General features: G+C 43.0%; 1 protein-coding gene across 1 annotated transcript in view; it reads right to left on the bottom strand.

Moving 5' to 3' along the window:
- The window catches only part of LOC126241377 (chondroitin sulfate N-acetylgalactosaminyltransferase 1-like), a 380,337-nt gene that overhangs the window by 116,530 nt on the left and 237,905 nt on the right, over positions 1–25,902 (bottom strand). Inside the window, exon 4 of the mRNA XM_049948001.1 lies at positions 17,217–17,566. Coding sequence (XP_049803958.1) covers positions 17,217–17,566 — 350 coding nt within the window. The remainder of the gene's footprint in view (positions 1–17,216; positions 17,567–25,902) is intronic.

The following is a 25,902-nucleotide window of genomic DNA, read 5'->3' as shown; positions in this document are numbered from 1 at the left end:
TGTCCATCATATTCTACAATCTGTTTTCCATATTTAAATTTCTCTTTGCCGTTAAAAGTTTCTTCTCAACTGCTTCCATTCGGTTGCAGGTAACTGTCCCCGTACCGTCGTGAGAATATTCTTAGAAAATTTCAAGGGCCGTCTTTCAAAGTAGGATGGACACTATTCTTCAGTTTACTACACGTCTGTCATAAAGAGATTGTCAGATAAATTCGGCTCGAACAAATAACAGTTGGGACAGAAGTGTGCAAGCAATCCTTCTTCCCACGATCCTTCCAAGATTGGATACGAAGAAACCTTGTAGGTACGATTCACTGTGAATAATAGAGTGGTATATGTAGATATTCACATGATCGTGCGGGTGGGAGAAGGTGCATTTCAAAGCGTATTAACGAGGATATCGGGTATTGTGTGAATAGAGAGGAGGGAAGATTAAGATAAGAGAGAAACAGGCGGTAGGCGGCACCATAGTTTTGTATCCCACTGGACACAAACGCAAATTGGTTTGAAATCGCACGATAAGCGAGTCGTGCTATGCGGTGTTCGCAGTAATTTTCAAAGAAGTTCGCAAATGTTACAAGCCAGCAGACGCCGATGCGCAACTTCAGCCTGGAAGTTGGGAGCTGATAAATTCCAGAACGGGCACCACGTACATCGTAAGCAATATTCAGGGTGAAACATTTCAAACGAATCAGTACAGATAAATGGCCACGAAGAACGTAACAAAGTATACGGTACGTGAGAGAAATAATCTCTCAAAGTAGTTTTTTTTTGGAAAGTTTATAAGTTTTAGAAATAGATTCACTGAACTGTCAATTACTTTAGCATCAGCTGTATTGGGTATAGCTATTTATGAATCGGTAATATACAATATTTGTGCCAGACCGGGACTCTAACATGGATTTGACACTTATCGCGAGCAATCACCTTAACCACTTGGCCTATCCGAGCACGTTCCTCTGACCTACCCAGACGCCATATGACACACTGTCCCGCTTCGTTATGTCACTGCCTAAGCTTCTCATCCCACAGAGTTCGCAACTTCACTTGTATTCCCGCACCAAGAAGGATGAAACTATTAGCAATCGAGACGGTTGTTATTATCGTCGTATGCCCTGCCGTCGAAATAACTTTCGAAATATATCCCTTGGACTGGGAATTATTTTAGCATCGAGTGTTTTGGATATGGCTGTATTACCCATATGAAAATTTGTGCCAGATTGCGACCGCTCGCGATAGGCAAAAAATCCGTGTTCGTGTTCCGGTCTGGCACAAATTTTCACATGTCAGCGATGGATAGTATAGCTATACCTAATACACTCGATGCTAAGGGAATTCGCAGCTGAGCGGCTGTAGGATGGCAAAGTAAAATATGTTTACTGTGTCCATCATTCGTCACAAGGCACACATGTCAGGCATGTCAGGAGCGACGCTAAGAACAGCTGCAGCCACGTGATGTTGCAAGTCTTCGATGTTTTCTGGTTGAGGTGGAACATAATCTCTCTCCTTGTTGCAAATCCACAAGAAAAAATGGCAAGGCGTGCAGTCCGGTGATCTTGGCGGCAACTAGATTAGCAACAAGTCGGCGGCCGGAACACAGCCCATCCTGCAACGTGTCAACGTCTCTCTCGGGGAATCTTGGATTCAGTTATGGGAATCTGGATGCTACCGGGAAGATGAAATGTCTGCTATAATTTTCAAGTTGGGTCATAAGCCACAACTGCTGCATGTCGAGATAGGTAATACACTACAGAGCTTGGATGGTGTGTACAGGTACAGCTGCCCATGCACCTTCAACACGATACCACAGTTAATCAAGACTAGTGACTGGCGTATTGTGACGAGCCACTTGCTCGGCCACCATTGACCAGACGTTTTGAGTTGGTGAGAGAACTGGAGAATGTGCTGGCCAGGGCAGCAGTCGAACATTTTCTGTATCCAGAAAGGACCGTACAGGACCTGCAACATGCTATCGTGCATTATCCCGCGGAAATGTAGGGTTTCGCAGGGATAGAATGAAGGGTGAGTGCCACGGTCGTAACACATCAGAAATGTAACGTCCACTGTTCAAAGTGCCGTCAATGCGAACAAGAGGTGACCGAGACGTGTGACCAATGGCACCCCATACCATCACGCCGGGTGACACGCCAGTATGGGCGATGACGAATACACGTTTCCAATGTGCTTTAACCGCGATGTCACCAAACACGGGTGCGATCATCGCGATGCTGTAAAGAGAACCTGAATTCATCCGAAAAAATGACGTTTTGCCATTCGTGCACCCAGGTTCGTCGTTGAGTACACCATCGCAGGCGCTCCTGTCTGTGATGCAGCCTCAAGGGTAACCGCAGCCATGGTCTCCGACCTCATAGTCCATGCTGCTGCAAACGTCGTCGAACTGTTCGTGCAGATGGTTGTTGTCTTTCAAACGTCCCCATCTGTTGACTCAGGGATCGAGATGTGGCTGCACGATCCCTTACAGCCATGCGGATAAGATGCCTGTCATCTCGACTGCTAGTGATACGAGACCGTTGGGATCCAGCACGGCGTTCCGTATTACCCCACCTGAACCCACGGATTCCATATTCTGCTAACAGTCATTGGATCTCGACCAACGCGATCAGCAATGTCGCAATACGATAAACCGCAATCACGATAGGCTACAATCCGACCTTTATCAAAGTCGGAAACGTGATGGTACGCATTTCTCCTCCTTACAAGAGGCATCACGACGACGTTTCACCAGGCAACGCGGGTCAACAGCTGTTTGTATATGAGAAATTGGTTGGAAACTTTCCTCATGTCAGCTGAAAAGCTTATCATTTGCATATGACAGCATCTTCTTCCTGTCGGTTAAATTTCGCGTCTGTAGCACGTCATCTTCGTGGTGTAGCAATTTTAATGGCCAGTAGTGTACTATTCACATTTCTCTCAGCGAAGAAGATGCCTCTCATAAGCGTGTGTGGCGTTGGTTGACCTTCCTCGAAAGATGAAAACTGTTTCCGTCATTCAACATTAATTCTCTTGCGAAGTTGTCATTTTTAAGATTGGTCTGCGTATCGATGCAAAACAGCTGACGGCGCAGTGTATTGTCGTGCGTTATGGCTTACAGGAGCTGCAGTTTCTACTGCTTCACTCCTAATCGCTTACGAAGGATTTTCCGCACTGTTGGTTGATGGGTGTTTCGTTCTGCACTTCCTCGACAAGTAGACTTCAAGTGACTTGTCTACATCGCTTCCCTTACACGGCGCACTTTCTGTTCTGACACGACCGGTCGGCCCGAACGTTTTGTATCGCACAAACCACTATCCTCCCCGAGTTTCTTGTACCACTTCACTAAGCAATGTAGTAATAATATACGAGCAGCCATTACTTTGATACTGATCTATTAGGCTGGCAGTTTCGACGTTACAGTCGTGTCATCCTCAGGCCTATGCAATAAAGCTACCAGACGTCAGATAAACACACAATAGCATGTTACACATAGTACTACATAAATGAAACAAATGATACATTTTAATGTATATAAGTAAAGTAAACCAGTAGTGAAGTAAAATATTCAGGTTATAATGAAACATACCAAAACAAACACACCAGTTACCTAACACAAATAAAAATAAAACATTCACGTGACAGAGGTGCTTGTTTTAAGATTGCACATTGTTGTAGGTTCATATTATCTTTCATTATAATCTGAATATTTTACTTGACTACTAGTCTTTTTCACTTATACACATTAATATGTATCATTTGTTTCGCTTATATGATATTACATGTGACGATGTCTTGTAACTTCATTGTATAGGCCTGAAGAAGACGTGATTGGAAAGTGGGAAAGTTGCCTCATAAAACAATATCGAAACAACGGCTGTTGGTACATTATTCTTACATTTCATCGGCCAGCCGCTGTCCCACGCTCCTGAACCCAGGATGGAGTTACATTTGCTTCACTGTGCTATTGGTTGGTTGGTTGGTTGATTTGGAGGAAGAAACTAAACAGCAAGGTTCAAATGGCTCAAATGGCTCTGAGCACTATGGGACTCAACTGCTGTGGTCATAAGTCCCCTAGAACTTAGAACTACTTAAACCTAACTAACCTAAGAACATCACACACATCCATGCCCGAGGCAGGATTCGAACCTGCGACCGTAGCGGTCGCACGGTTCCGGACTGCGCGCCTGGAACCGCGAGACCACCGCGGCCGAAACAGCAAGGTAATCGATCCCATCGAAAAAGGGAAGGATGGGGAACGAAGTCGGCCGCGTCCTTTGTGAGGAACCATCCCGCCATTTGCTTGAAGCAATTTAGGGAAATCACTGAAAACCTATATCAGGACTGTCGGACGCGAGTTTGAACTGTCGTCCTCTCGAATGCGAGTCCAGCGAGCTTACTATTGCGCCGCCTCGCTCGGTGCTATGCTATTGTAAAGTTGCGGTGTACTATGAAACTTGCCATTCGAGGTTTCTCATGCAATCATTACCGATTGTCAACGGGCAAATTCTACCACACAAAACGCTTTATCTGCATGATTCGCCGCCATTTTTAGTAAATACTGTTGGTACCGCCCCTGTCGGCGACTTCCCGAACTCAGTTGTCGGAACCATGTTCAAAAAAAAGTTTTGAGAGTGTGTTTTCACGTGCTGTATCATTCGTTACGTTCTTTTCAGCAATTTATCTATACCTTTTTTTTTTTTTTTTTTTTTTTTTTGCCGGCTGCGGTGGTCTAGCGGTTCTAGGCGCTCAGTCAGGAACCGCGCGACTGCTACGGTCGCAGGTTCGAATCCTGCCTCGGGCATGGATGTGTGTGATGTCCTTAGGTTAGATAGGTTTAAGTAGTTCTAAGTTCTAGGGGACTTATGACCACAGATGTTGAGTCCCATAGTGCTCAGAGCCATTTGAACCATACCTTTTTTTAAAAAAAATGTTTCATGGAGTTGATAATAACAATTTACAAGTTCAGACCAGTAACGGCGTCACAAAAAAGGCCCTTTGTTTTCAAAAAATATTTTTTTTTCATCATGTGTATATAGTTGAGATTATGTAGAATCCAAGTTTTCGACGTTCAGCACCCTCTGGACAACGTTTTGTGGCAAAAGACACGACCAAATTTTGGCGCTCTTTTTCATATTTCCGTCTTTTCCTTGAAAATTATGCATTCTACTAAAATGAGTACCGTAACAAAATGAAAGCTCATTAAATTTTGCGTCGAGTGACTCCTTAAATGTCAAAATTGATGTAGCTGTTTGGCCGCAGTCAGTTGTCAAATTTCCGTCTTTTTTTTACCAACTAGGCTAAAAAATCGACTCCAACGCCTATAGCACAAAACGGCTACTGCAAATTAAAAATGTCAAGTTATCAAAGCTGTAGAACATGAAATTTCATGTTACAGAAGCGTCTAGTTTTCCAGTTTTAGGCACTATTAAGCGTTTTTGGGTCTCAAATGGAGCAATAGCATCCGTTTTATAAGGGTTAAGTGCGTCTGGCATAAATACACTAAGCAGGTTCAGAAGGATATAAGGTGCAGTAGTTATTTGGAGATGAAGAAGCTTACACTGGATAGAGTAGCATGGAGAGGTGCGTCAAACCAGTCTCTGGACTGAAGACCTCAACAACAAACAGGGAAGTCTGCTATGTTTTTCCCAATTAGTTTCAAAGTCCCACTCACAATAAAAGCAATGTTTATTAAAATCAAATCCTTTCTTGTATGATCGAAGCTTGCGAAGATTGGAAGATGGCTGAAGTTGAAGTGAATAGAGCTTGTTAGAAGTAGTACCATAACTCAAAACTGTTTAGATCGTCTTTGACAATATAAATAAACAAAAGGCTCTGCATCTTTACTTACATGCTCATATTGGAAGACCGAAAGGATGCTGCTCACGTCTACAAATTTACAACTGAAGGCTACTTCACCATTAGGCGAAGTGATGTGGCGTATGATCTGATGATTGCAGAGCAAACTTGAATGAAGACAATGATAGCGAAAAGTGGTTTAACTCACGGACGTGGGTTTTCAGATTATGTGCTTTCAAAGTGGACTTCAGGGATGGCATCCTTGCAGGATATGTATAAAAAAATTTAAGAATTCTATGGTATACCATCAGGAACAAGTGAGCAGCATGTGGATCTAAGAGATTCACTCAGAGATCGAAATTCACCACACAGTGGAAAAGTGAATGATTGGCAGTTAAAACATCTTCATTTTCCAAAATGTAATGTGCTTATGTCAATAAGCAGTGGCGTAATTGGTGATGAATGGCTGAATTGTCATGAAGCATTAGTAGAAGGAATTAAACGGATCAGCAGAATTAAAGAAGAGAACTTTAAAACCGTATAATTTCAACGCAACCACAAGGTTACAGTACTTGCATCCTGCACTATGGCTCTCAAGATACGGATGAAGAGGATTTCTACCATAAACTCGTTAACATTTCTTCACAGACTGTGCGTTATCAAGCTATCTGATAAAGACTTGATGTTCTGTTTCTCATTTGAACTTTCCCTCATACCCCATGTTCACAGAAGACGGTCTCAATAAGGGTACAAAATGATCTCTCTGTAATGCATTCACACTTCTCCAACAGAATCACCCAAAATAAAAAGCTATATGGTGGATGGTGGTCGCCTGCTCCATAAGGGTGTCTGGCACATCAAAGGAAAGTTGGAACCATCCGTATGAAACGTGAAACCTATTTGAGAAAGTACCACGAATCAGAAATCACAATTATATTTGAAGGCTACACAAGTGACACTGCGCAAAGGGGAACAAAGTGTTTTGAAAGATTTCGTCGTTAACAGACACAGAGTTCTTCATCAGATATCATTTTCAATGAAGATAAAAATGGTGCAGTCGCACAGGGGAAGTTTATCTCAAACGAGAGCAACAGGAACCGCACGATTTTGATGCACATGCGGAAATCTGAGGATGGAGGTATTCAAGTGCTACAGGCAGAAGAAGGTGCGGTTTCATTAATTGTGGAAACAGCTATTCCCTAAGTTGCTGAGTCTGACAGCGAGGAAGTCGTGAGCGAGGACATTGACGCGTTGTTTTCCTAACGGGCCGACAAAACAACTACATACAACTTGTACTTCCATAAAGAGGGAAGAGGGAATTTGGCTGAAATGTGGTACTCCGGTAATTCTTTCACTTTCGATCCTGCATTTGCCGTTTTCAGCCATGCCTTGACGGGATGTGATGCCACATTCTCTTTTTTTTTGGGCAAGAAAAAGGGAAATTACTAAACCTTATGGAGCAACCAGTCACATTTAAAAGTTCAAGCTGCTGAACTTATTAAAACCCTCAGTCTCTCAAGACGTAATAGCACAGGCAGGAAAACAACTGATGTTACCACTGTGTGGAATGCCAACTTTGTACGAGCTTATTGTAAAGTCTGTCCCGAGAAAATCTTTCAGAGTGAAAGGCTATATCCAACATCGGATGCAGCATGGTCTCAATCTTGCGATCCTACCATCAGGTGCAATCTTGGCTGGGGAAGAAAAGTGATGCATACAAGTGGCCTGGGGCTCATCAGGCTTGTTCCCCGTGGTGATGATGAAAGATGCGGCACCACACACGTTTCTGAAGATGGATTCCTGTCGCAAAACTGAACTGAACTGCTCCTCTACTTGCAAACACTGTTGTGGGTTATCTTGCGAGAACGCCCCGGAAAACCAGATCGACGTAGATGACGGAGATGGAAGACATGTCCCACTACGAGCAAGTTCATGACGATGCCGCAATGGATTCTGAAGATCGAATGCTGTGCCGGGACCTGCTGCAGTCTCCCAACCGACCTCGCACAAATAGAAATTTGATAAAATGTGAATCTCTGGTATTTAAATTGTGTTTTTTAAATATTTTCATGACCTTTTATTTTTTCATTTGTAATAATTTTTATATTACTCACACGTAAATACATATTGGTCATTACTACGTACATGGTTTCCAGATTAGCAACCCACTCTTACCAATTGAACCATTGATAGAAATGAATAAAAATACACATGAGTGAAGAAAAATAAAAATATATACATATATACACGTATGTAATCATTAGAAAGCCGTCTCCTCACTGGAAATTTCACTTTATTGAATAACATTGACTTCAAATAATGGAATTACTTTGTATGTTAAGTGTATGAACTCTTAATAGTAGCTAAAACTGAGAAACTAGATGAAATTTCATGTTCTACAACTTTGATGACAGGACATTCATCATTTGGAGTATCTACTTTTGAATTATAGGCGTTGGAGATAACTTTTTAGCCAAGCTGGTAAAAATGAACGAACTTTTGACAACTGATTGTGACCAGGCGGCCACAATCTTTAAGTAGATAATTCGACGCAAAATTTAATGCTCTTTCATTTTGGTAATAGTATAATTTTCAGTAGCATGCTTACTTTCCGAGTAACAGGCAAAGACCTGAAAAAGTGCCAAAACTTCTTCGTTTTTTGGCCACAAAAAGTTGTCCTAAAGTTTTAGAGGTCGAAAACTTGGATTCAACATACTCTCAACTATATATACAAGATAGAAAAGTAAAATCTTCTACCTCGTTTTCTTACAAGCTACATCTACCCCGTTACTGGACTAACTAACTTCTGACATCGGTTGTGAATCTCTGGGAGAAACTGTCAGAAAACGATTTTTGTGGTAACGCTCAAAGCACTGTGGTCATGTGTTGTTGGAAGCCCGCTTCCCGTGCGTCCGTCGACAGAAGTCCATGATGGAACAAGTCCTTGCTATCGGAAAAAGTGATCAACTTCGTCTTAATCTTCGATTTGACAGCGGACGTTTTTTGGGATTCAAGGAAGACGTTGAAGACCATGCCACTGACTGTCGCTTCGTCTTCGGACGGTGTTGGTAGCACAAGGTCATATCTCCTGTAACGATAGGGATATGCAACAACGCATGAACACATTGCTTCGAACGATTCCACAAGACGCGTTTGCTGACGGCTTCCAACAGCTTTTACAACCGATTTCAGAAGTGTGCTGTGGCTAATGGTGATCTGGCTCTACAACTTTCCTTCCACCGTTTTCTCTCGAAGTTCGAGGGTTTATTTTCAAAAAAAAAATATGCAAAACCCTACGATTCAAAGTACTGCCCATCGTTGGCCACTACTGTCTCCCGTATTTCGGGCAGCATTAGAAACCTCTTGCTGGAGAACTGGGAGTCTTTTGAGGAGATCCCTGAATAGATCCAATTTTGCACTTGTTCATGTGACCGGAAGTGCTGCTCAGTCAAACCGTGTGCCGTTGATGATGAAAGGTGATAGTCAGAGCGAGCACTGTCTGGAGAATACAGCGGGTGGGGTAGGACTTCCCATTTGAACGTTTCCAAGTACGTTTTGACGGGTTTTGCGACGTGGGTCGAGCACTGTCAAGCCGCAAGATCATCTTTTCAGGTCTATTGCTGTATTCTGGCCGTTTATCTTTTGCTCGGTTCAGACGCTTTAATTGTTTTCGATAACGATCTCCGGTGATTGTTTCCGTCGGTTTCAGTAGCTTCGAAGAAACTACTCTCCTCCACCACAATGTCGTCGGGTTTCGACGTCAGAATCACCGTTCTTGAAGCGCTGAAACCATTTTCTTAACGTTCTTTCACTAATACTTTCATCACCATAGGCCTTATCCAGCATTTTATGAGTCTCAGTTGCAGATTTCTTCTTGGTAAATCAGAAAACTAAAACTTACCGCAAATGACGAGTGCTGGACTCGTAAGCAGACATATCAACCGAGAATAACTTTATGATGCAATCACAAATCGACTAATAATTTGATGGTGTTACATTTGCAAATGTCTAATGTTACTGTAAGATTCTATATTCCGACATTACTATCGTAAGGAGTGTGACCAAAACATAGCTCTAATGTTTATTTGACACTACAATAGTGAAGCTATAGTCACAGTACATAATTTTTTTAAGAAAGGGTCTAATGAAAAAAAAATTATGTACTGTGATTATGTCGTCACTATTGTAGCGTCAAATAAAAAATTACGTTACTGTCAGACATTTACGACTTACCACTTGCTGAACAACTTGTCGCTACTGTCCTCTACTGCAAAACGGCGCAAGCAAGTTGTAGACTTATTACTTTGAAGGTCACTGAAGGTACTTTATTTTCAACTGTTTTTGCAGACACATCTAGTGCATCATATAGCAGTTGATTTTTTTCCTTTTATTCTTCAGAGAATCACTGGCAGAGAGAACTGGTTACTTGCCATACCCTCACCTCGGAGCCTGGGCTACAGTTATCTCTCTCGCGTGCTGACAGCTGCCTGCGGAACGAGCCACCCCCACACGGGAATCCGGCAGGGTGCGCTTTTAATCTCGATACCGGGGCCTCGTACGAACGCACACACGATCTGCTGGCAGCCAGGTGAAAGCAATTTCCGCCAAGTAAGCCCGCCACAGACTGGCTGCCGCCCCCTTCCCCCCCCCCCCCCCCCCCCCAAACTCGATAGCAGCGCCCGAAGAGGCCCAGACCTGTCGAAACACTCTAGGCCTGTCGAGGTCCAGAATGCGAGCGTTAGAAGGAAAAAAAGGAAGAAGGTAGCACTTTTTGGTGAACGGGAGGAAAAACAAAATTCAGTGCAATTTCCTGAATGCGGTATTAGTAAATGTGAACTGCAAGTTTTATCGTTCATAAGTATAGCCGACTCCATACGCTGCAAAATCACTGTCAAATTCGTGTCGAAGGACACTTCCCATAGTATCATATATTTCATACTACTGGAATGTTTCAACAGTGTTGCAGTGTGTTACGGAGTGTGTGTATGGGTACAGTTTCAAAGACTCAGGATATTGGGGGAATTTGCAAAACCTGCAGATGGAAATCTATACCAAAACGTCAGTAGGGCTGCTTCCCACAGGCAGGTACACGATAACAATATGTGCTACTAAGAAAAATAAAGGCAACACACTAAAGAAGATGAAACTTGACTGGAAAATACGTGGCTGAACAGAATAGAAAATACTGTTTGACGAGGCAGAATACTTTTCAAAATATATTCCTTTGGAAATAGAGGTGATCGCCGTACTGGTGCTGGACAGAAACATGGGAACATCGAGAGAAACGCATGCTTGATCATAAATGCAAATGTTAGCCAAGACTGTAGGTTCCGAAACTCTCGGAACCGAGGTGATGCAAAACTTTGTTTGGTGTGTGTATAATCTTCATTTATTCATCACCACCAACTTTGTCCCCTTCAGACTAATCCCCCTCAGATACTTGCGGCGCGGCACGTTACTATTTGCCGCCCTCCCAATGTTCAGCAATGTTCAGTTGTCTAGCTGAAAGCTGTAGTAGAAAATACTAGACCACTAGTGTCTATTGCAGGTCGCAACATACATAGAATTGTCCGGTAAACGGGATGTGGCTAGTACTGAAATAAAAGTTTTAACTCGGCAATGTAAATTTTCAGGTGTATTTTTACGATAAAGATCACAGTTAATACTGCCAAGTCCGTACTAAGTGTCTACACAATGTAAAGTTCCCACTCACACCACAATCACACACGTTGAAAGTTTATGGTATTTACAGCCGTTAGCGAAGTTAATAGAGTTCACTGGATCGTTTAGTTATGAAAATGCTCGCTCAAATGTTGTGCACTCTTCTCTACACGTAATACCTGTTGCAGTCTTAGATCGCACAACACGCCACGCGGTTTTAACTAACAGTCAAAAGCAATAATTTTGATATTCCGTCCGAAATTCCACACGAGTTCCACTATACCGTTCACTTAAATACGCTTCGTACTACTTCGCGAACTCGTAATTAGCATTTCTCCGCTATTTTATAGTACTTTCGTCGGAGCTGCTTTCAACGAGATGTTACTAATTCGAACCCTCAGCCCCGACTTACTTAGATCACACCAAAGGCCAGCATAGATTGGCGCGAGCCTGCATTTTTCTGATTGGCTGATATCGCAAACAGCAAATCAGGTTGCAGTATTATCCCGCGCTAACCCGCGCTTATCTTCAATGACCAATCATAGTAAACCATTTCTTTCTATGGCAATTGCTAAATAAATAAATTTAGAAAAGTATCAAATATAATATTACTCCTTCTGAAATTACCGATTAATTTGTGTTCTACTCACGATTTATTAGTACCATAAATTGACTGCACATTTAATTATAGTAAATCCCCTGTATAATTTAACTGGTACTTCGTGAATAAACAAAACAATTTTCATTTACTTCTGTTCTTCTTCACTCATACAACACTCACACTGCTAATTACTACACATATAAAGCAATTATAATTATGCAAATACATTAAATATTAATCAAACATAACTTTACAACATTGATTTGACTACGACTGCTAGCACTGTCCGTCAACTGCTGACCTCTGCCGCCTACTAGTACAACTACGTGCAGCTCTGTAACTCAGGTCCATGTCAGCTGGTGACATCTGTCGATGACTCATGCCTATAACGATATCGTCCTAACAAATGACAGGAGCGATGCGAAGGCGCTACGCCTCATACTATACACATGAGCCAGGGCTTTTTTCAATCTTGGAAATACTCCTCAACTCACTTTTCGTTATAGTGTTTAGCTCCTTCAGCGATTCTCTTTTCATCTCATCAGTGGCGACAAAACGACGTCCTTTCATTGTTCTCTTCAGCTTTGGGAAAAGAAAGAAGTCGCAGGGGAACATGTCCGGCGATTACGATGGCTTAGGCAATATAACGGTCTTGTTTTTTGCCAAAAAATCACGAACATGCATTCATGTGTGAGTGGGAGCATTATAGTGATGCCATTTCCACGAGTGTTTTTGTCACAATTCTGGCTGTTTTCTTCGGACTGCTTAACGCAAACGGCGCATAACTTCCAGGTAGTCTTCCTCATTCACCGTTCCACCATAAGGCAGGAACCCATGCCGCACTATCCATTGTGATTGAAGAAAACAGTGAGAAGAACCTTCACAAGTGTTCGAACGTGTCCAACTTTTCCGGTCTTGGCTCTTCAGGCAGTTTCCATTGGGACGATTGGGTCTTAGTTTTGACGTCGTATAAGTATACCCGTGTTTTTAATCGTCTGTAACAACTTTCTTTAGAAGTTTTGGATCGTTGTGGACATCATTCAGCAATCCATGAGCGACGTCTACGCCATGTCATTTTTGGTCGAAATTCAACAATTTCGCCACAAACTTTGCTTCTACATGTTTCATGTCAAGAACATCCGAAAAAATTGCTTAGTGTGAGGCAAAGGATAAGCTGACATCATCAACAAACGTTCTCATGTTGTTTCGGCGATTCTGCAGTGCATTTTCTTTACTTCTTCCACATTGTTAGTAACTGATGTGCTAGGACATCCAGGGCGGTCTTCGTCCTCAACATCTTCACAACCGTCTTTGAAACGTTCATATTTCTCGAAAACTCTTGTCATACTCGTAATAGATTTGCCAAAAGCCACAGTCAACATTCCGAATGTGGTGCTCCAGTTAATTCCATTTTTTTATCCATGTTTTTCGAAACTAAAAATTAACCGGGCACTCTAAAAAACACGCATAACTGTTCCGAGTATCGACATTAAACTAGATATTCGAGACAGCTGAAAATGGGAGCAAAGGAACATGCGTACCAACAAGATCAAAAAAATTTAATATGGGATGTATAACGCCCGCGATCTTAAAAATATCCCGTCACTTTTTGATCACACCTCGTATCTGTTTGCAAAATAGTTCTATGAATTATCTACAGAAGAGTAGAGCGTGTAGTAAAAGCGTCCCTCGAGGGAAGAACAGTTTGGGTTCCAGAGAAATGTAGGAACGTGCGAAGTAACAACGACCCAATAACTTATCTTACAAGGTAAGATGAAGAAAGGGAAATCAACATTTATAGCATTTGTAGATTTAGAGAATGGTTTCGATAATACAGCCTGGAATAGACTCTTCGAAATTCTCCAGGAAGCAGGGATAAAATACAAGTTATCTACAATTTGTGCAGAAACCATACGGCAGTTAGAAGAGGTGAAGACCATCAAAGGTAAGCAGTAGTTGAGAAGGGAGTGGAAACCGGATTGACGTCTGTCCCTGTTGGTACTAAGACTGTACACTGAACAAGGAGTGAACGAAGCCAAGCAGATAATTAGAGAGGGAATTAAAGTTCAGGGAGAAGACATAAACTTGCCCCCCTTCTTGCTGCGATGTACCGTAGGTCTCTAGAAGAGCGTAGCGTTCCAAAGGATTGGAAAAGGGAACAGGTCATCTCCGTTTTCAAGAAGGGACGTCGCAGAACTATAGACCTATATCCCTAACGTCGATCAGTTGTAGAATTTTGGAACACGTATAGTGACTTTTCTGGAGACTAGAAATCTACTGTGTCGAAATCAGTATGGATTTCGAAAAAGACGATCGTGTGAAACCCAGCTCGCGCTATTCGTCCACGAGACTCAAAGGGCCATAGACACGGGTTCCCAGGTAGATGCCGTGGTTCTTGACTTCCGCAAGGCGTTCGATATAGTTTCCCACAGTCGTTTAATGAACAAAGTAAGAGCATATGGACTATCAGACCAACTGTGTGATTGGATTGAAGAGTTCCTAGATAACAGAACGCAGCATGTCATTCTCAATGGAGAGACGTCTTCCGAAGTAAGAGTGATTTCAGGTGTGCCGCAGGGGAGTGTCGTAGGACCGTTGCTATTCACAATATACATAAATGACCTGGTGGATGACATCGGAAGTTCACTGAGGCTTTTTGCAGATGATGCTGTGGTGTATCGAGAGGTTGTAACAATGGACAATTGTAATGAAATGCAGGAGGATCTGCAGCGAATTGACGCATGGTGCAGGGAATGGCAATTGAATCTCAATGTAGACAAGTGTAATGTGCTGCGAATACATAGAAAGAAAGATCCATTATCATTTAGCTACAATATAGTAGGTCAGCAACTGGAAGCAGTTAATTCCATAAATTATCTCGTAGTAGGCATTAGGAGTGATTTAAAATGGAATGATCATATAAAGTTGATCGTCAGTAAAGCACATGCCAGACTGAGATTCATTGGAAGAATCCTAAGGAAATGCAATCCGAAAACAAAGGAAGTAGGTTACAGTACGCTTGTTCGCCCACTGCTTGAATACTGCTCACCGGTGTGGGATCCGTACCAGATAGGGTTGATAGAAGAGATAAATCCAACGGAGAGCAGCGTGCTTCGTTACAGGATAATTTAGTAATCGCGAAAGTGTTACGGAGATGATAGATAAACTCCAGTGGAAAACTGTACAAGGGAGACGCTCAGTAGCTCGGTACGGGCTTTTGTTAAAGTTTCGAGAACATACCTTCGCCGAAGAGTCAAGCAGTATATTGCTCCCTCCTACGTATATCTCGCGAAGAGACCATGAGGATAAAATCAGAGAGATTAGAACCCACACAGAGGCATACCGACAATCTTTCTTTCCACGAACAATATGAGGCTGGAATAGAAGGGAGAACCGATGGAGGTACTCAATGTACCCTCCGCCACACACCGTCAGGTAGCTTGCGGAGTATGGATGTAGATGTAGATGTAGACTATGTGATTTGCCGATCAAGTTGTAATTCTGTAGGAGACGGCATGAGACTTGAATGACCAATTGAACGGAACGGACAATGTCTTGAAAAGAAATTATAAGACGAACATAAACAAACTTGAAGTAATGGAATGTAGTAGAATTAAATTAGGCTATGCTGAGGGAATCAGATCAGAAAAGTGTTGTAACCGCGACTGGAACGATCGCGGGGTGGCCGAGAAAGCGCGGCGGGACCAAACGGAGAGCGGCCCGCGAACAAACAAACGACGGAAAGGTCGGACACGAAACAATGACGGACGATCGAGAGAGACCTTACGACGACAACACGCAAGAAGCAACGGAGTGACAGAGGAAACCAAACGAATGCAAGGCGTCCACTAGTAATGAAAACAAAGAACGGCGATACGTCAAGGCGCACCCGACGATTAGACTCGCTGGCTGAGCGAGAGGCGGGTGCTTAAATATACGATCGGGGGCGCCGCTATAGGCCGCTGGGACCTCGTATTCGACTGCAGCGCCCTCACACATGTGGGCCGGGAGGCTCGCGCCGCCACAGCTTACGGCGCGATGGCGCAGAGACCTCTATGGGTCTTCGACGTCCATGACGTCTGGCGCGGATTCAAATTCCGCGGCGCGCGGTAGCAGGGGAATGAGACACTAAAAGCAGTAGGTGAGTATTGTTATTTGGGCGATAAGTAACTACGTTGGATGAAGTAGAGAGGATATAGTATGCAGATTGGTAATCACAAGAAAAAATTATGAAAAATAGAACGTAAGCATATTCAAATGAATGTTCTGGCAGAACTCATACCGAGATGCACAGGCTTGCAGAGGTCCAGCCCGGGTAGCCGCACGCATTAATGCGGCCGCTTCCGAGACGGGAAGTGAGCCCGCCCGGTAGATTAACGACGATGGGCCGCTGTGTCTGCCAGTCTAGAAGCTGTTTTTAGGCGGTTTTCCACAGCCCACGAGGTGGATACTGGGTTGGTTTCCATTTTTCATCTTAAATATAAGCTACGCAAATTCTTAGAACAGTGTCTCACATTTACACGCAGATGGGTTGGGTACACTGTTACTGTACTGGGGGGGGGGGGAGAGGCCAGTGACCTTAGTTGTTTGGTCTTCTTAAACACTTAACCAGCACAGCACCACAGCTGGGAGAGAACAGACTTCCGTGGAGAGCGCTGCATCAAACCAGTCTTTGAGTTGAACACTAGAACAACAACAACAATAAGTTACAGAAGTTAAAAAAACTTGTTAGTGTTGCTCCTAGAACTGAGCAGGTGTGGCGCCACACACCGCTATATAACTGTGTCACTGCTCAAAGCCGACCTACGCGTCTCCAGGTTGAACGCGCTCAGGCGTAAGTGTGTGGACTGTGCAGTGTCGGTCCTAGGAGGGATCCAGTTGATGAGCAGCGGGTTGCCTACCTTGTCGATACCAGCAGGGATCGGGTCGATGAGATGCGGGTTGCCTACCTTGTTGAGCGCCTCCAGCAGGTCCCTGCGGGGGAAGCCGATGGGCGGGTGGATGAGATGCGGGTTGCCTACCTTGTTGAGCGCCTCCAGCAGGTCCCTGCCGCGGAAGCCGATGGGCGGGTGGATGAGATGCGGGTTGCCTACCTTGTTGAGCGCCTCCAGCAGGTCCCTGCGGGGAAGCCGATGGGCGGGTGGATGAGATGCGGGTTGCCTACCTTGTTGAGCGCCTCCAGCAGGTCCCTGCGGCGGAAGCCGATGGGCTTCTCGACGACGCGCTTTCCGAGCGCCAGCTCGACGGGGTAGACGCGGCTCAGCGTGAAGTGCGAGAAGGCGACCAGCTCGAACTCGCTGGCCAGCGGGCGCCCCCTGTCCAGCAGTTCGGCCGCCGCCAGCCGCTGGCGCACGTGGCGCGCGCACTCCTCTCCGGACAGGCCCTCCGCTGGAGCTGGAGGCAGCGTCTGGAGGCCGAGGACGGCCTCTGCAGAGCGCGGCGACGCGGCCGCCGGCCGGCCGGACCAGTTGCTGGGGGTGGCAGCCGCAGGGGCAGCCGCTGGCGCCACGTTACCTGCGCACGGGGAGGGGCGCACGGTACTGCAACAGTGACGGAAGCAGGCTACGGAAGCGGAAAAAAAATGAGTTGAGTTGCGCTCACCGTTACACAGCTGATGAACCTACCGGCAAGTACAATACAAAAAATTTTAGTGACGTGTCAGAAACACGAAGAACTGCATTGTAGCCTAAAGACAGAAGGGTTGCCGGCCGGGGTGGCCGAACGGTTCTAGACGCTACAGTCTTTAACCGCACGACCGCTACGGTCGCAGGTTCGAATCCTGCCTCGGTCATGGATGTGTGTAATGCCCTTAGGTTAGTTAGGTTTAAGTAGTTCTAAGTTCCAGGGGACTGATGACCTTAGAAGTTCGGTCCCATAGTGCTCAAAGCCATTTGAACCAGAAGAGTTACCGTTTATTCTTTCCAAAAACTGGCTCTGAGCACTATGGGACTTAACATCTGAGGTCGACAGTCCCCTAGAACTTAGAACTACTTAAACCTAACTAACCTAAGGACATCACACACATCCATGCCCGAGGCAGGATTCGAACCTGCGACCGTAGCGGTCGCGCGTTTCCAGATTGAAGGGCCTAGAACCGCTCGGCCACAACGGCCGGCTATTCTTTTGCGGTTTCGGTATTAGCTAGCATCCTAGCATGAAGGGAAAGCTGTAGGTTAAACGGATAAGCATTTCGTCTTTCCTTCAGATGAACTGAAAGTCTTGTACATAGCAGCAGGCAGCGACCGTAGAATGACTGATACTGTGTGAATGAAACTGGGTGGCAATATGATTCCCATTGTATCCAGAACTGAAAGTGCTCGAAGTGACAAGGTCAACAAGGTTTAGAAAACAAACAAATATGAATATTGCGAATTTATGGCATATTCGTCTACACCTAGACATATGCTCTGCAAAGTACCTTACGTTGTGTGGGAAGAATTATTGTCGGCAAACGTCCGCATTACCTCTAATTTCTCGGAGTTTCTGATTGTGGTCTTTTGACGAGACGTATATGGTAACATGTAGTATGTTGTCCCACCCTGTGCTGGAGTTTGTTAAGCACCTCCTTAACGTCCTCACCTACCTGCGGCGAAACGGGCCGCTCTTCGTTGGATCTTATCTGTCTCTTTTAGTAATCGAACCCGGTAAGGGTCGTAAACGGATGGGCAATATTCATGAATCCAGTAATGTGTCGCTAATATTGTAACCGCACAGTAGTCGATTTCATGTATACCTGCAGTTCGGTTGCCTTCTGGCGTTGCTACCTTCTTATAGTCCGCTGCAATATATGTGAACAACCTCACGAATCTTTCGTCGCTATCCACTAGATCATTTAATACACTGTAAACAATAAAGGTCCAATCACACTTCCTTGAGGTGCTCCTTAAAATTTCCTTTACACCTGACTTCGATCCGGTAAAAAAATGGTTCAAATGGCTCTGAGCAGTATGGGACTTAACTTCTGAGGTCATTAATGCCCTAGAACTTAGAACTACTTAAACATAACTAACCTAAGGACATCACAGACCCCAGTGCCCCAGGCAGGATTCGAACCTGCCACCGTAGCGGTCGCGCGGTTCCAGACTGTAGCTCGTAGAACCGCTCGGCCACTCCGGCCGACTCGATCCGGTAAGAGCGACGTGTTTTGTTCTGGTCCCATTCTCGGTGAGCTCAAGTTTTGTTTACTAAACGAAAGGGGACCTGTATCAAGTGCCTTCCTGAAGGAACAGGAAATCAGCTTTAGCGCTCTGGATCTCATGGACGAAGAGAGAGACGAGAGACCTGAAATGAGAATGAACTTTTTCGCGATGACACTCTTGCCTAAAATATTGTCGGGCGACAAATGACGCTACAAGAAGTCCGAGAACATTTTATAAAGAAGTGAGTTGATTCTTGCAATATCTGTTTGCGGAATCCATGTTGATTTTTGGAGAGGAGATTTTAGTTCCCAAAAATGTCATACTACATGAAAATAATACGTATTCCATAATTGTACAATAGATTGACGACAGATTCATAAGCCCACAATTATGCGCGTAAGGCCTGCCTTTAACAATATAGCCATGCACAATTGCGATATCCACCCATCCTCACTACTTACTTAAGCCAAGGACAGTGCATTGCCTCCCACTTTGGGAATGCTTTGAGCCTTCTGCCTTGGAAAATTAGCTGCAGTTTTTTTAAACCAAGGCCTTCAGCCGTTTTGGAGTATGGTTTCTTATTGGTCATAAAGCTTGGGCCTTCTGCCTATTGAAAGGTTATTTAGCTGCCTTTGGCCGCTTCAAAAAAAAAAAAAACTTAATCTATCTGACCAGCCAAGTCTGACATCGCTTGGCCTTAAATACTATTTAAGGTTAAAGCCTAGGGCCTTCTGTCATATATATAATTAATGGGCCTTCAGCCGTTTTAGAATTAAAGACGTTTTCTGTCGATATTCAAGCTTAGAATTTGCGCTGTAATGTTTGGATAACTAAATAAAGTGTTATGTTTGGAGTGGAACTGACTGCCGCTCATTCTGGCCCCCTCCCACAATTCCTACTACTTGTCCTGTCCTGCGGGTTTAGCAGGGCGTTTCAGCCCCCTTCTGGAATCTGGATACAGCTATTTTGTTTGTTACAGAATTCTCTCTGATTTTTATAAATCATTGCTGCAACTCCACTAAACTGCAGAGTTAACATTATTGAACGCAAAAAGAAATACTGCAGTCTTAGTAATCACTGCATACCTTGGGTTTTTTAGGTGTCACTCGCGGCTGCGGTTTACGTGCTGTTTTGCAATCAAGATGGATACGTACGTTTGCAGAATAGTGTCCACATAATATCTTCAATCCTTTTGTCCCGTTTCCACGTTGAGCCCTAAACGAGCTGCCGAGAGGACCGATACAACACCGTGGCTCTCGAACTCACTCGGCGATTGCCAATTCATAAATATGGGAGGAGTATATGTGCCAGTCTTCAGTCCCCAGCTCCCGTCAGGATGCCTCCCTCCCTTGATGTACAACGGAATATTAATAGTACTTTACCATTTGTCTGTGGAAAAAGAAAACCCTCGAGGGCTCCTACATTCAGTTTTACACGACGGAGGGTTTGTAGTACGCTAAGATGAAAATAGCCATGCTATATTGTAGGTGTGAACCTCCATACTTAATGACGAATACAGCAGTTGAAATAGAAAATACCGTTTTCTGCTCCAAAATAGAGGGGGAAAATTTCAAGAGCGGCAAACGTGCTCTCCAGGAGTGGCACCTTATCAAAGTCTGGCAACGCAGTGCAACATGCAGTTACAGGCACACGAATTCGACATCACTGTTGGCAGGCTACTCAATAATGTGACAAACCAGTGTAGTCCTAGGATGCCAAAAGTTGATTCTACCAAACAATTTTAGTCTGAGTTATTGAAAACAGCTACAAGTCGCTTTTAGTATTTTTATTTGCCGGTTTCGCTCTTCAAATGAACAAGAGCATCATTAGAATATGCAGTTTGCAGCTAGCTATCAGCACTAAAGATTGCGTTTAAAGTTGGCTGAAAGCACTAAAATTTACACTGGTTGTACGAATAGTACAGCACTTAAACTTACGTTTAAAGCACAGTAAATTTACTACTGTAATTTTCAAAAACATAGTTTTAACAGTCGCTCCCTCTGTAGACAAAGCCTGCACTTGCTTTCGGGAGATTTTCCACAGTCATCTCGTCGTTTATTGGCTCTGCGCTACACTTTACGAAACCAACCCAAAAACATTTAGTCTTTACAATATGTTTTGTCCAACTTCAGTTATGTTAATCGAAACTATCATGATGCGATAAACCCATTAATGAGAACAGCTGTCAAGTTTTATAGGTAAAGTGTTATGGATGTCATCAAATTTGAATGAACCTTTTTAAAAATTTATTCTGTTCCTTCACTTCGAGGGGTATTAATGGGATATTGTTGTTATTGTCCGTCAGGATTATTCCAATAATTTTTTCCTATTTCAGATTTTTAATTTTCAGTTCCAGCCTGGAATTACAGAGGTTATTTTTGTGGATTTCTTCTTACCTCGTTTAGTAGCACTTTAGATACCCTGGATTTAATTGTGTGGGGATGTAATCTTAGATATTTTGTGAAAAATGTGGCATCCATATTCATATTAATAACATCAAAAGATATACTTTACATATGCTATTGAAACATGATTGCTGTTTCGATGCATGAGTAATCTACCTTAAAAATACTAAGCTGACAAGTATCAGTATTTTGGGGTACAATAAGTTTTGTGTACTTCTTATGAAATTTATTTCTTGGGGCATGACAAGTTTCCAGAGTCACCAAATCAGTTACAACAAAACTTGTAAGTTTTGAATCTTTCCCTCTCTAGGAAAAATTTCTGCGAACGCCCACGCTTATAATGTTAATAAGTAAGTATCGTAATCACTGGCACACCATATGGCAAACAGCTCTAGAACTTAGGATTGGGTCGTCTTTGTAACAATGACGTTGAAACCTGGCGTGCGCAATGGAGCTATGTTTCCACACAGGACTTTTTAATCACAGAGTGCGTCGTTAGGATGACGTCTGAGACACGGGGCGGGCTCGTTATTTACCGGCTGCACTTATATGCATTTTATGGTCGCGATTTAACAGTAGGTGAGTTTCTCGCACGTGTGGCACTTGTGGGATGCTGTGGACAGAAAAAAAAACCTTCCATAGGCCCGGTCTTTTTTTCTACATCCGAAAAAGCATTACACAAGTAACTGTACAGTGAACATTAATGAGCTGTCACAAATTTTGGACAGGAAGCAATTCTGAACCATTGTTAATGCCAGTCCACCTCTCAACAAAATTAAGATGGTCGTCGACGCCACCATAACAAGGCTGCAAGACTGAGGTTTAGATTAAGCCGTATTATAAATTGTAAATTTCAGTCAGTCTTTAGAAAACTGTAATTTTTATTTATTTATTTATTTATTTATTTATTTATTGTTCCGTGGGACCAAATTAAGGAGAAATCTCCATGGTCATGGAACGAGTCAATACATGAAATTATAACACGATATTAGAAACAGATAAAATGAAATATAGAAAAAAAAACATATTCAGGTGACAAGTCATAAGTTTAAATGAAGACAATCAACAATGTAACACTGGAATTTGCTTAATTTTTTAGCTCTTCCAGGAGCTCCTCGACAGAATAGAAGGAGTGAGCCATGAGGAAACTCTTCAGTTTAGACTTAAAAGAGTTTGGGCTACTGCTAAGATTTTTGAGTTCTTGTGGTAGCTTATTGAAAATGGACGCAGCAGAATACTGCACTCCTTTCTGCACAAGAGTCAAGGAAGTGCATTCCACATGCAGATTTGATTTCTGCCTAGTATTAACTGAGTGAAAGCTGCTAACTCTTGGGAATAGGCTAATATTGCTAACAACAAACGACATTAAAGAAAATATATACTGTGAGGGCAATGTCAGAATTCCCAGATTTTTGAATAGGGGTCGACAAGAGGTTCTCGAACTTATACCACATATAGCTCGAACAGCCCGTTTTTGAGCCAAAAATACCCTTTTTGAATCAGAAGAATTACCCCAAAAAATAATACCATACGACATAAGCGTATGAAAATATGCGAAGTAGACTACTTTTCGTGTTGAAGTGTCACTTATTTCAGATACTGTTCTAATGGTAAATAAAGCAGCATTTAGTTTCTGAACAAGATCCTGAACATGGGCTTTCCACAACAGCTTACTATCTATCCGTACGCCTAGGAACTTGAACTGTTCCGTCTCGCTTATAACATGCCCATTCTGTCTGATTAAAATGTCAGTTCTTGTTGAATTGTGAGTTAGAAACTGTAAAAACTGAGTCTTACTGTGATTTAGCATCAAATTATTTTCCACAATCCACGAACTTATTTCATGAACTAAATTATTTGTTACTGTTTCAATATTACACACAAGATCCTTCACTATCAAGCTGGTGTCATCAGCAAACAGAAATATTTTTGAATCGCCTGTAATACTAGAAGGCATATCATTTATATAAATAAGAAACAGCAGTGGCCCCAGCACCGACCCTTGGGGAACGCCCCACTTAACAGTGCCCCATTGGGACTGAACATCACTACCACTCTCAATATTGCGGAGAATTACCCTCTGCTTTCTGTTCTTAAAGTAAGAGGCGAACCAATTGTAAGCTACTCCCCTTACTCCATAATGGTCCAACTTCTGCAGTAATATTTTGTGGTCAACACAGTCAAAAGCCTTCGTTAAATCAAAGAAAACACCTAGCGTTCGCAACCTTTTATTTAATCCGTCGAAAACCTCACAGAGAAAAGAGAATATAGCATTTTCAGTTGTTAAACCATTTCTAAAACCAAACTGAACATTTGACAGCAAATTATGTGAATTTAAATGCTCCAGTAACCTCGTATATACAACCTTCTCGATAACTTTAGCAAACACCGATGGCATAGAAATAGGTCTAAAATTGTCAACATTATCAATGTCTCCCTTTTTATAAAGTGGCTTCACTACCGAGTATTTTAATCGATCAGGAAACCGACCACTCCTAAAGGAAAAGTTACAGATATGGCTAAGTACTGGGCTAACATACATAGAACAATACTTCAGTATTCTGCTAGATACCCCGTCATATCCATGAGAGTTCTTGGTCTTTAGTGATTTAATTATTAACTCAATCTCCCTCTTGTCAGTATCATGGAGGAGCATTTCAGGTAACAGTCTCGGAACACTTTTTTCTAAGAGCGCTATATGATTCCCTGTTGGAATTAGGTTTCTATTTAGTTCACCTGCTATATTCAGAAAGTGATTATTAAATACTGTACATATATGCGACTTATCAGTAACACGGACATTCCCACTACGCACTGATTCTATATCCTCGACCTGTCTCTGCAGACCAGCAACTTCCTTTACGACTGACCATATGGTTTTAATTTTATCCTGAGACTTAGCTATTCTATCTGCATACCACATACCTTTTGCCTTCCTAATAACATTTTTAAGCACCTTACAATACTGTTTGTAATGGGCTGCTGCATTTAGATTTTGACTGTTTCTAACGTTTTGATATAATTGCCACTTTGTTCTACAAGATATTCTTATCCCTCTAGTCAGCCACCCAGGCTGCCTGTTTGTGCTAGTACCCTGTTTTAAACGTTGTAACGGAAAGCAACTTTCAAAGAGCATGAGAAAGGTCTTTAGAAAAGCATTATATTTATCGTTTACTGTCTCAGCGCTATAAACATCTTGCCACTCTTGTTCCTTTATAAGGTTCATTTAATATAGCGTATTTCATCATTGTTAAGTGTGTATGCTAGTCTACATTATTATCATTACCTGTGACTGGTTCCTAATACCAAGATTCGTATTTGCGTGAACTAGTATTGTAAATGTATTGCAGAATTCTAGAGAGTTGTATCAAATATTATTCCTTTGACAAATTCATGAGTTGATGCATACGAAGAGGCCTTCATTCTAGTATTTATTTAGAAGTATTTAGTTAATTTAATTTGAATACTGGCACTAAACAGGTTAAATTTGGAAAGGACTTCAGTTTTGTTTCTGTGTCATTGTGTACTGATCGCTTGTGTGCAGTACCCGGCCGTATAGCCGTGCGTGTTAAAGCGCTGCTTCCGGAGCGGGGAGGTACTCAGCCCGCATCAGAGCCACCCAGCGGATTAACGACGAGGGTCAGTGTTCCAGCCAGTCTGACTGTGGTATTCAGGCGGTTTCCCACATCTGACTAGGTGAATACTGGGCTGGTGCCTAAGTCCCGCCTCAATTACACGATTCGCAAACTTTTAGAACAACACTATGATTTGACAGTTGGAAATACACACAATCCGTCCTGCAGGGTAAAGGGGTGGCGACAGGAACGCATTCGGGCATGCCTGTAACTAAACATGTCAGATCCGTTGATAACCGTGCCGACACTCCAGAGATGCGAGACAAAGGCACCGAAAAGAAGAATTAGAAGAAGCTGTTCGCTTGGTGTGCAGTATTTCACTGTTGCTTGAACAGTTGATGTTTCTTAAAGACTTTTGTACTTCTGTTATGCTTAGTTCAACTGAAAACAAATTTGATAAGGTAAGTCTTAGTGCAGTGTGACGTCTATGCATCGTTGTGTTCAACACCATTTCAGAGTTGCAGTAGCCTTAGTCTGTTTTCCATACTAAGAGTCGTCTGTCAAAATTATTGATTACAGTGGTTCAGGTATTGGAGGAAATATTTGCTTCAGTAGGCACGATAAACAAGTAATAGAGCTGCAGGTTATGTATGCCTCTGCTGCAAACAATTTGTTTAGGAGTGAAGTATGTCCGATTAGACTGGCGACCGTAGTAGTTCGAAATTATCCAG

Source organism: Schistocerca nitens, chromosome 1 (assembly GCF_023898315.1).
Source record: "Schistocerca nitens isolate TAMUIC-IGC-003100 chromosome 1, iqSchNite1.1, whole genome shotgun sequence".
Lineage (NCBI taxonomy): Eukaryota > Metazoa > Arthropoda > Insecta > Orthoptera > Acrididae > Schistocerca > Schistocerca nitens.
The sequence above is the reverse complement of the archived record's forward strand: the minus strand, read 5'-3'. Positions and strand labels throughout refer to the sequence as shown.